This window comes from Theobroma cacao, chromosome 3 (genome assembly GCF_000208745.1).
Source record: "Theobroma cacao cultivar B97-61/B2 chromosome 3, Criollo_cocoa_genome_V2, whole genome shotgun sequence".
Classification (NCBI taxonomy): Eukaryota; Viridiplantae; Streptophyta; class Magnoliopsida; order Malvales; family Malvaceae; genus Theobroma; species Theobroma cacao.
Window position 1 is genome coordinate 262,163 of NC_030852.1, and position 12,319 is coordinate 274,481.

Below are 12,319 nucleotides of genomic sequence, written 5' to 3' on the forward strand. Positions count from 1 at the left end.
TATATATATATATATATATATATATATATATTAAAAATTTATTTCTTAAATTAGTAGATTTCAGAAAAATATCAAAAATTAAGGAAAAATTACAAATATGATTTTTCTATATGAATTTAATATTATCTTTCTATCATAAATTAAAATCGTTACTGATTTTATGATTTAAGTTTAATTCTCATCTTTATTTGAAATTATTTTAATTCAAAATATATATAATAGTAAAATATTATCTATTAATAAACAATGTTGCTAAATTTCAATTGAGGTCACTACATGCCCTAAGTGCTTAAGATGGTCAATGGAAAGTTGCTTGTAAGATTTGTTGCAAATTCAATTCTGATTTTGTATGTATATTTTCTTGATATATTAGGCTACTATGAGGATTTTCTGAGTTGTCGCTTGATAATGAACTTGACAATCAGCTAAGTGACTGATATCCCTTCGGTGTTTTCGCATCTTAAAATTTGCCTCAATGTGATTTTCGTACTTGTACATGATATTTTGTGCCATGGTTTGTTAAATCAGATAAGCATGCTAATATATGTAAGTAAATATGATCTCTATGTTGATTTTTGGAATATGATTTTTGATTTTGAAATTTGTATATGACTTTGTATAATGTATGCATATACGTTTTCATGAATATAAACATAAATATTTAATCTAAAATGAATATGTTTTTGATGTGTATGAGATATGCTTGAGAAGTTGATATACTGTTTTAAGAAATTTGGTAAATATATGTTTCTGTTTTGTCTCCTAGTATGGCTATGCTCTGACCTTGCCAATGACGGTTAAATGTTGGCCATGTCGACATGTAGCTGTGATTAGATATCGATCTCCTAACCGTACCACTAATTATAGAATAGTGGTATTTGTGATATCTGTTCAATACAACCAATGGTTGCTTTTGATATATTCATGACCTGTGCCAACGGGGTTAATTGTGGATTTATTTCTGACCTATGCTATAAGGGTTATGTGTAGTTGTAGCATGTTATAAAAGACCATCAAAATCTATAATTTTGTGAAATTAATATTTTGTTCTGTTAATTGAAAATTTTGGACTAAGATAGTTTTGTTATTCAAAATTAAGTTACCTAAAATTATATTTTGATATTTATATAGGAATAAATAATTTTGGACTTAAAGGTTTTAAGCATGCTTAATTCGACTGAAGGGATGTTAATCACTTGTTCAGTTGTTGGACTCACTACTTTTTTTCATTTTTTTCAAGTTGTGATTTGGTCAAACATGTGAAAAATTTTCAGCAAGTGACGTTTCGTAGCCTAGCATATGGTTTTGGTTTGCTTTAGGATTTTTTTCTTAACATCTTAGTTTATAGTATTAGAAACTTCCTTTTGAACATTGTCGAAATCATGTTCTTTTTGAATGTTGATAGACTTAGCTTGGAGAATCATTTTATTTTCATCAATGTATTTAACCCTTTTAGTTAATTGGTTAAAATATGTGTTTTTGAGCTTTGCATATTTGTAAAATTATATCTTATAGGTGTACAACGTCTGTTGTGCCTCAAGTTTAGGGCGTGACATTACTACTTGTTACCTTATGTCTTGCCGTCAAAGCTATAGAAAATATACAAGAATATATATAACAAAAAATCTCCTTTCATTTTGTTTTTTTCCAAAAAACAAAGACAGGTTGTAATAAACTTTTTTAATGTCTGAAGGAAAATGAAAAGAAAAGATAAGAAATGAAAGAGTTTCATGCTAGAATAAACTGTGGGAGAACACGTAGTAGTGATATAATTTACAACATATTTTTTGCTTACATTACATACATAAGATGAGACAATTCTAGCACACTTTTCCTTGAGGAAATTAAAATATTGTTCATTTGATCTTAATTTGATACCGTAGCAGCAAATTTATTCAACGATGAAAGTAAGTGTGAGGGCATGTGTGTTTTAAGACGACTCTGACCTCAAATACTTGTTGTATAGCCACCGTGATATGGTGAGAGCATTGCCATTACTTTCCACTGGATACATCTTCCTACTTTTTTGCCAATCGTTTGTCAGCTTTATCCACTCCCCCCTCCATTTCTTCACCTTGAAGTCCTCGCCATTTTCCAAGCTTTCTATCAAAACTCTGAAATATATTGCTGCTCGGGGGCCATAATAATCTCCCACAACCCCACTCCAATACTTGTTCCCTGATGGCATTCATATAGCACCATTATAACCATGAAACTATATACATATGAAGAAAGTATAAATTGAGGTGAAAGATATATAAGAACCAGACTCAGGCTGTGAAGATGTACAAATTAAATACCATAATCGCGAAGTAGACTCGCTTCTTCCTTTGTGTTGTCAAACCACATGGTTATTTGAGTTCTTGCATTCCACTCAAACTGTATTTTCAAATCAGTTCAATCAAAATTCTCAAAATCTCCTTGCATTTTGAATAGCTTATATATAATTTAAAGGGCTTTCTAACCTGTTTTTCTTCTTCTTTATTTTGTGCAAGTTGTTTAGCACTTTCTAGCCATGGTCCCAGAAGAAACCCATCATGGCATGCTAAAAGAGTGTCCATATCTTCAACAAGTTCTAAAAACTTTTGACTCAGAGTGGTGACTTTATTCACATCTTTTAACTCATACGCATCAATGATCTCTAAGAATAGCTCATTTGCATATTTTGCCAGTGCTTGTCTAGTCAAGTCAACTAAGTCATACCTGACCATTGAAAGTAGAGTGGCATGTAGAAAAAGTATATCAGAATAAAAAAAGAATAACTAAGGCCAATAAGGTACGTGTATGATACAAGTTTCAAAATACACGACAAGAAACATAAGAGTTCACCATAAGTTTGCAAGGTGTGCTGAAACCAAACAATCTACCTGTAAGTGTTACTTGCTGATAGTGCATCCCCACTTGTAATAAATAGTTCCAATGCCCTTATCACTTCAGAAGTTGAATACCATAGATGAGGTTGATCATAAGCATCTGTTTTCTCACTTAGTACGGCTCTTCTAGATGTTGGTTTCCCATAGTGGTGATACTTCTCACGTGGCCATGAAATAAAGGATGGACTCACATCTGGAAATGCAACAATAACATCCCTATTCTTGTCCTGCTCCAACATTATCAATTATCAATGGTATATAAATTAAAATGATAAATTTATGCTTGTGATTATGTAAAGCTAAAACCATTCTGCATATGGTACTTGGCAGAAAGAATCTAATAAGGTCGAGGGACTAATGTGCATGTGTTATCATAACCCTAATTACTAGTCATGCTCATGGAACAAATCGATGCATTACCATTCTCACCTTGATAAAGCTATATAAGCTATATCATATATATAAGTACACCCACATACACATGAGATAAAATTGATGCATCTTTGAGGAAGTTGAGGGATAAAGGTCAAATATGTTAGGACCATTTTACAAGATATTACATGGCCAAAAAAAAGAAAGAAAGAAAGAAAGAAACACTAGAAGAAGTTTAAGAACTTACATAGGCTCCATCAGTGCAATTGTAAAGTGTGCGATATAATATGCTCCATGCATCGCTTATTGAAAGAATTGACTGACCATATCGCCTTGCTATATAAAGTTCAATCCATGCCTAAAAGATGTATTTCATTAAAAGAAAACAGGTTAGAATAGAATTGGTTATATCAAGTGATAATGCATACCTCCCACACTTTCTGCTCTTTCAAGCTTTCCTTTCTATATCAATTAGAAAAATTATTTTCCACTTCTCCTGTCTGGAGTTGAAGGTTAATAATATTTCTTGTCTTGCTTTTTGTTTACTTTTATCTCCTTAGCCAAAAACAAATTTTCAAAGAAACAATCATAATAAACAATATAATCCTTTATTTGTTTTATTCATACATGAAGAAAAAATTATCATAACCTCGAGGTTTAAATCTAGAAATTTTAATCCAATTTACATGTACCTTTACTAAAATAATAATGGTGAATAGCACATGCAACATGCAGAGCATTGTGCAATAACTAAAAATTACCTTGACATCAACCTTTTTATGTTGAAATGCCATTTCAGACATGAGATCATAAACAATTGGATTTTGTTCTATACCTTCCATTGACATTCCAATGCCAACCTTAAGAGAAATTATTGATGGTGTTAGAAAAAAGATCTAAATCATAGTAAAAAAAAATCAGAAGAAAATAATCGTAAATAAATTTCAAATGAGTAAAAGTGTTAAGTATTAGTGATCAGTTTCAAGAAAACTTATCTACATGACAATGTTATGCTTATACACAAATTCACGCATGATGACATAAAGAGAAAGACAATGCTACAGGCTATAATTAAATGAGCACAATTTTTGCATAGCAATTGCCTACTAATTGAGTGTGACCGCAAAATCTTATATAACATTTTAACAACCATTTGATGATATTTTGGAAGTAGAAATCTGCAATATAACTTACCATTGTTGAGTTTTCACTTGTTAGAGCTTCAATAGGCCCAGAAGCTATTGCATCCAAAATTCCATACATCTCTATGTTCCCTGCAAAGTTGTGTAGCATGCACCTATAAAGCAGGATGCCAACAAATCAGATAAGAAATAATTGAGAATGAGTTCCATGCTTCCATTCGCTTGCCTTGAGGTTGGCAGGTTAGAAATTTTGTATGCAACGATATGATATATCCTTGGTTTCTTGGAAACCTTAATAGAAGAATGTTATTGCCTTTACTCTTGAAAATTTAATTCGGTATGGATATTTAATGCTAATTTTCTTATTAATTTTTTTTTGGACAGTGGGGGGTGGTTGAAGGACCAAAAGCATCTTAGACTAGTCCATAAGGATTTATTCAATGGTTAATATACACACAATATGAATAAAAGGAACATCTCAAGCATCTTCATATGTTCAAATAGAGAATTTAAGAGGTAGCCTTAGCAATCTAAAAGACAGAACATTATGACATTTTACTATCTGAGTGATAGAAGAAAACATTATCATTCATAATCCTTATAAGCATCTAAGACTTGAAGTTAACTCAACTATTGAACCTATTTGACCCACCTCATTTCAGCTTAGTCTCCAAGAATAATAACCATATAGAAATACTATTATCTAGGAGTTATTTAACATTAAAACACAATGTATATGTTGTACTTATATTCATAAAACTAAGGATAAAGTTCCTACCTTATATGGATGAAAATTTTTGATAGAAACTTGTGCACATAGGCATATATCAACACATTAGTTTTTACTTATAAAACTCAAAAAGGAAAAAAGTAATGGAACAATGACTTTCCAGATGTAAGGAACACCATAGAACTGCTCTGAAGTAATCCAGATGGGTTTCACTTCAGCAAACAAATCAAGAACAACCAGCTTCCCTAAAGGAACAGAATGCAGAAGTGCCTGAGAAAACCATAGTTATTGCTTGTCAAGGAACAAAATGTTTGTTCTTTTTTTCTTCAAAACATAAGAAAAAAGAAAATGCTAGAATGCATAACAATATCTGAACAAGCTCATATAATTTATGCGTATAAGCACAATTATAATTTGATTTGAATACACATGTATACAAAATCTACAATTTCATACTATCAAGATAAGCTTCATGGAAAGTTAATTACCCAAATCTTTTCATCTGAAAAGAAAATATTGAATGCACTTTTGAAGAAGTTTACTATTAATTGGTTGGAAAGAACTGTAAATTTTTTGACATATAATATACCTAATGGTGAGCAGTAAAGCAAGTTCCTTTAAAGTTTAAATCTCTGAAGCTAACCAAAATGCTATGATAGTGAGTTTAAGCATATATTCAGGCCAAACATATGTTTGTATTATTCACTTAATTATCACAAATGCAACTGAAACATAAATAAACAAAGTAAATGACTGTACACTTTAGAGCCACTCCCAGTTGTCTATCTTCAGACCAATGTTTCACACCATGCTTTAAACCTTCAGTTATGGCACTCAAAATTGAAAGAAAATTTCATGGTTTGCATCAAGTGCTCAAACTTCATCCACTGAAAACTTATCAAGTTTGGTACAAGTTGTAGATACTTTGAATTGTATACCAAAATCAAATCGGCATAAAAGTTAAAAAGCTGATGTATTTTGAGATCGAAAATGCAATGACTAACATATAAGGAAAAAAAATTATGGATATAACCTTCATTTGTGGAGGCCTCCAGAATGGATCATATGAAAACAGCCACCCCTATGGAATAAATTTGGATCAGTTAGAATATTAAAAGAAAAGATTATGAACTGTATGAAAAGATCATATATATAGAGCAATGACATAGTGCATATGCATCCTAACTTTAGTTAAGAATATTAACAGAATCAAGATTTACAGACTAAATCTATTTAACTGTCAATAAATATGTAACCATCCTGATAAAAGAACGTTCCTCAATTTGGAAACTAAAGTTAGTGAGATATGATCTTTTGACCTGCATTAGCCACATGGCATTGACATCACCACTCTGCATTCCGCTAAAGATTGCTACACCTAATGAGGTGATGTACTCTGGATCATCCACTGGAGGAGTATTCTCATCAAATGTATCACTGCATGGTTAAGCACACATCAAAACAACATAGAAATAATTCGGTAAACAGAATGATAAATTGATTAAATATCATAGAAGGTAGTGAGGTAAAAATAATTGAATAAACAAGTGGAAATAAGATTGATATAAAAATCAGCTCATTGAGCTAACAAAAACATAATAACAATGTAAAAAATTAATTACTACTCATAATTTAAATCCATAACATGGCTATGTGGAATCTATAATGTCTTAAACTAAAAAAGGCCAATATGGAACCACTATGGCCTTATTAAACTACTCCCTGAGTCTTAATTCACTTGAGCCTGTTTGACTTGAACAGATCTTAAAACATCATTAAATACTGTCTTTAACAAGTACTTTTCTAACCAAACAATTGGTGAGTAATTTAGTGATTTTCACATATGGAATGATCGTTATATCAAAGATTATCAATTACAAGTCAATGAAAATGGATCTTTAGAAATTTAAGAGTCCAAACAAAAATAAAATCTTACCAGTTGTAAATGTGGCTTGTTTTTCCATATTCTGACCAAATATGTAAGCCCGAACATGAAAAAAGGTTAAAAGACTTGCATAAATTTTTTGTAGTAAGGAAAGCTAACACCTAATAACTTTTATGTTCAAAATAATGAAGAGAAAAAGCTTATGAACATAAAAGACCATGGAATTCAAGGAGCACACCTTTTACTTGTTCCTTAATAAAAGCTTTCCCAATCTCAATGAACAAGGGATCAGTTGCATCTAGAAGATAAGTGCAACACCATTTAGGATTGCCTTTAACAGAAAACCTGAAGAGCAATTCATATGAATATATATGAGGTTCTAATCTTTTGTAAACTTTTGCAAAAATTCTCAACTGAAATAAACAAGCCTTAATTCCTATTATTATGTTCAATTAGATGTAGTAGAAAGCCGCATAACACAAACACTTGAAAGCTAGTATTCTTGCCAACATGCAAACCATACGTCAAAGAAATTAAGGATTAATGATATCTAGAAAATATAAGTTTTTTTTTTATAATTGGGGAAGAGGGGATTCAAACTCTACTTTTAGGTAAAATGATAATGTACATACCAATGAGATAAATGCTCGGGTGCATCTGGAAAATATAAGTTAGACACATCAAAAATAAATTCGTTTGTACATTTCACAGTGCGATGTAGCTTACCAATTACCCAAGCGTGTTATCTTTGCAGATGGGAATATATATTTTAATGCTGCAGGAACATTGCCAGAAAAGGCTGGAAGGACTACAAAGTGTATCCACAAAAAATTAAAATGAGTAAATCAAGTAGGAAAGAAAATAGATAAAGTAATTAATGTTTTAAAAAATTTCCTTGATCATTGAAAGGTGATGCCATCTCTTGCTTAGAAGTTTACCCTGTATCAACAATTAAAACCAATATTTCCATATGACTATAATCTAGTGTATCAGTGAGTTATTTTTGTTTGATACCTATATGACTTTTTGTAATGCTTGCCCTAATTTAGATGAAACCAAGTAAATATGCTTATATGCAATACTTAATAGTATAGAGCACAACATGCCACAATCACCAAAAGATACAAGGAAAAGGTAATTTTTCCAATTTACAGAAAATTTGTCGAGATTTCTTCATTCATTCAAAGACCAAAAGAGAAAAGAATAATCACAATTAAGATAAAAAGAGCAAAATTTTTAAGATAAAGCTTTACTTTGCATGTATCCCAAAGTAGTAACATATTAACATTGCAAAGCAATTTATGAAACGAAAATGAAAAACAATGGATGGTAACTTTTTTTGCTAAGAAAAAATAATGGACGTTAATAGCAAATTAGTACCTGGAGTCATTCCAAGTTCATACATTCTGGAAAGAATTTTCTTTTGCAAAGTTAATTGTCCATTAAACCAACTTTGTGGTAATGGTCCACCCCATCTGTGATTTAAGTACCACTTATCAGATAGAAAGTCATACTACTCTCATCATAACCAAAAATTTGTATATCTTGGATTATTACAATAACGTCCATTAGAAGAACACTCTAAGTAAAAGTAGAACATCAATTATTCTAGTTATCTTATTGAAAGGAAGTAAGGAACCTTGGTTTGAAAGGAAATGATAGACATTTTTCATTAGCATGATCTTAAAATTGTTTGATACTAGACTTACCATATTGAATAAAACCCAAATTAATCAAGCCAACGTCCAAGAGAACCCTTCTAAAACTTTCTAAATTACTCACCCGTGTAAATTTCCCATACGTGACCAAGCGAGAAATGCAGGGCCTCCAAAGAAGTCATCCAAATCTGATTTACTTATATTGAATTTCTGCTTAAGATAAATAGTTTGTAAGAGATATTGAAAACTAAAGGCACCCAACTTAAGAACATTATTCATAACTCTATGGAAACATTGGCAATTATCCAAAAATAATGCCTAGATTGAACATATTAACCAAAGATACCACTCCCATTTCATTAAAGAAAATTTAAAATAATATTCAGAGAGTAAAACAACTCTGATTGGTAATAAAAAAGAAAAACCATAAATCAAGATTGATATGTAATTTGGTGTGAGATAAAACTAACAAGTATAAGTATTTCCAAGCACAAAAAAAATTAACGAATAGCAAATTTACTACTACACTGATTTTGAATTTCATATTAAGTATGACTGTATTAATTTATATTGAGCTGAGGTTATAAGCACTCTGTAACTAATAGCACGTAAAAAAGATTCTGTTTTAACTTTTTATCCTGACCACGACTATATCAATAGACAAAGGATAATTAGAGTTGATCGTATAACAAGTAGCTAAGAACTTGTTATAATGTTAGAAGCGTATTAGTACCAGAAAATGTAAGAGTATTTTCAATTTTCTCCAATAATTAGGTTCAATTGAAAGCTCAGAAAAAGTAGGTAACAAGCATATAAGCCTTGCTCAACTATGTCATCTTTCAAGATGCATATATTATTTGTGAAGCCAACATAAAAGGAAAAAGAAGCATCAAACTAGCAAGTAATATAGATGCCTAATTGAGTGGCAGCCCACCAATGCCAAAGATCTTTCAAATTTCATCACATACATGCACAATGGGAGTAGAGTTATTGCTGAGTGGAAGGTAACAAGCTTTTCTCCACAAGCAAGAAAGAGTGAAAAGATAAAGGCAAATTGAAAAAAATATGCTAAGTTAGTCAAAATTTGAAAACTTTATAAAAGGAAATTACCTGGTAAACCTTTTGCCAAATAGCTTCTTGCCCAGTAAATGCTAGCGGTAAATTGATACCTTGGAGAGCCATCCAATCAATTTCCTTTTCCCATCTTTCCCAATCCCACCAAGCAAAAGAATCTTCCAAAAGCAAACAAATGAAGTTCATATAAAATTTATTAGGTGAAATTTTGAAATGTGGCTGGGGGCATGAATAACTTATTAGGAGACCAAAGGGATTGTCAGAGCAGAAGCTCACAGCTCGATGTAACAGCATTCTGGTAGTAATTCCACGGAATAGGTCTTTGAACCAATATGCCAGTATCTTGAACACGAGGAAGAGAGCCTAACTTAGGTATTGAAGATAGTTGTGCGCCGCCTGTTTTTTCCCAAGATATATGTGAACCACACAAGTACTTCAAGTACCAGTGTAGACCAGCCAAAACTTCAACCCCAGTGACACCACTTATTCTGCTCCAGACCAGCCAAAAACGCCCACATACAAGTATCAAGAAGATGATTTATCATTTTATACATAAAAAATACAGATGCTTTTATATAAATTTCAATTGTAATCCCAAGAATGTAAAAGAAAGTATGCATTGCCTATAAATTCTATGTCTTTAATCTGTTAAATTTACAATCCTGATCATATCTTAGAAAATCTCAAATTAAACTCATATCTTCACCCGAAGTCTTCAAAATCTATGTAGTAGGTTAATGTAATTCAGCATGAAAACTTTCCTTAAGATTCATAAATGGAAAACTAAATTCAGCAAAAATTATTTTATAATTAGTAAAAAAAATCTTAGGGTTGTCAACGGGTAAGGTTTTTGTTCATTTCGAGGTAACCGAACCCTAATCCTATAAAAAATCAAATATCCAAACCCTATTAACTACTCAAATAATTTTAAAAATTATTACCCTAACTCTAACCTTAATACATTTTCACTACCTTATAATTACCCTAACTCGTTTAAAAACTTGATTAAAATAAAAAAAATATATTAAAATGTTCTTCATGCTACCAACAATGGAGTGGCAATAATGGAGGATCGGAGTGGCTAGCTAGGGGAAGAAAAAAAAAAAAGAAAGAAAGAAGAATAAGAAATGAAAGAAGAACTGTCAATTAATAGTGAGGAATAAATAAAGAAAAGAAGAAGGAAGGAGTAGCTAGCTGGGGAAAGAAAAGAGGAAGGAACGGCTGGTTAGGGGAAGAAGAAGGAGCGATTGGCTGGAGGAAGAAAAGAAGAGAAGAAAAAAAGAAAAAAAAAGAGTGGTTAGGGTTTATACCCTTAATATATTATTATTATTAAATTACAAAAATCTTATTATTATTTTTTGAGAATAAAAATCAATATTATTTTATTGTTTAATAATTATTAACTTAAATAATAGTTATTATATTTTTTATAAATAAATATAATATATAATTTAAAGTGTTTGTATTAAAAGATATTACAAGTTATATACTATAAAATGTGTATATATATATTATAATAAATAATTTTATAAGTTATAATTTTTATAATGTTAACCCGAAATAAAAAGTAAATATATTTATATTTAAAGTATATATATATTAAAAGTATTTTAGTGTGTATATATAATAATAATAATAATAATAATAATAATAATAATATTCCTTATAAATAAACCCAATATATATAAAGTAAATATATTAAAAGATATTATAAAGAATTAATAATCATAGTTTCATGAATTAATTTAATTAATTATATGGATTTGTCCTTAATTACATGAAATTAAAAAAAAATAACTAAGTTTCAAAACTTTTCTAATCTCATAACTTCTTTTTAGATAATTAAGTTTATATATTATAAGTTTATATAAACAAAAATATATATATTATAATTAATAATTTTATAAGTAATAATTTTTGTAATGTTAACACAAAATAGAAAGTAAATATGTTTATATTTAATATATATATATATACACACACACTAAAAGTATTTTAGAATATATATAATAGTAAGTATCTTCTTTATAAATGAATCCAATATATATAAAGTAAATCATAATTGCATGAATTAATTTAATTAATTATATGGGTTTGTCCTTAATTATATGAAATTTAAAAAAATAGCTAAATTTCAAAACTATTCTAATCTCACAACTTCTCAACTTCTCTTAAGGTTTGTATATTATAAGTTTGTATAAATAAAGGTGTATATATTATAATTAATAATTTTACAAGTATAATTTATGTAATGTTAACATAAAATAAAAAGTAAATAAATTTATATTTAAAGTATATATATACTAAAAGTATTAGTGTATATATAATATAGTAATTATATTTCTTATAAATGAACTCAATATATATAATGTATATATATTAAAAAACATTATAAGTTAATTAATAATTATAGTTTCATGAATTAATTTAATTAACTATATGTATTTGTCTTTAATTACATAAAATCAAAAAAATAGCTAGATTCTAAAACTATTTTAATCTCAAAGACTCTCTTTAAATATATATATTATAAGTTATAATTTTTGTAATGTTAACACAAAATAAAAAGTAAATATATTTATATT

At 29.4% G+C, this 12,319-nt stretch overlaps 1 protein-coding gene across 1 annotated transcript in view; it reads right to left on the reverse strand.

Moving 5' to 3' along the window:
* LOC18603829 (alpha-N-acetylglucosaminidase) overlaps window positions 1,714-12,319 on the reverse strand; it is a 12,703-nt gene continuing 2,097 nt past the window's right edge. Inside the window, exons 3-19 of the mRNA XM_007036035.2 lie at window positions 10,011-10,222; window positions 9,771-9,892; window positions 8,785-8,870; window positions 8,383-8,477; window positions 7,729-7,810; window positions 7,241-7,347; window positions 7,054-7,084; window positions 6,437-6,554; window positions 6,151-6,198; window positions 5,278-5,387; window positions 4,440-4,542; window positions 4,007-4,105; window positions 3,493-3,603; window positions 2,868-3,100; window positions 2,466-2,703; window positions 2,301-2,379; window positions 1,714-2,178 (exon numbers count right to left, since the gene is read on the reverse strand). Coding sequence (XP_007036097.2) covers window positions 1,931-2,178; window positions 2,301-2,379; window positions 2,466-2,703; window positions 2,868-3,100; window positions 3,493-3,603; window positions 4,007-4,105; window positions 4,440-4,542; window positions 5,278-5,387; window positions 6,151-6,198; window positions 6,437-6,554; window positions 7,054-7,084; window positions 7,241-7,347; window positions 7,729-7,810; window positions 8,383-8,477; window positions 8,785-8,870; window positions 9,771-9,892; window positions 10,011-10,222 — 2,122 coding nt within the window. The 3' untranslated portion in view covers window positions 1,714-1,930. The remainder of the gene's footprint in view (window positions 2,179-2,300; window positions 2,380-2,465; window positions 2,704-2,867; window positions 3,101-3,492; window positions 3,604-4,006; window positions 4,106-4,439; window positions 4,543-5,277; window positions 5,388-6,150; window positions 6,199-6,436; window positions 6,555-7,053; window positions 7,085-7,240; window positions 7,348-7,728; window positions 7,811-8,382; window positions 8,478-8,784; window positions 8,871-9,770; window positions 9,893-10,010; window positions 10,223-12,319) is intronic.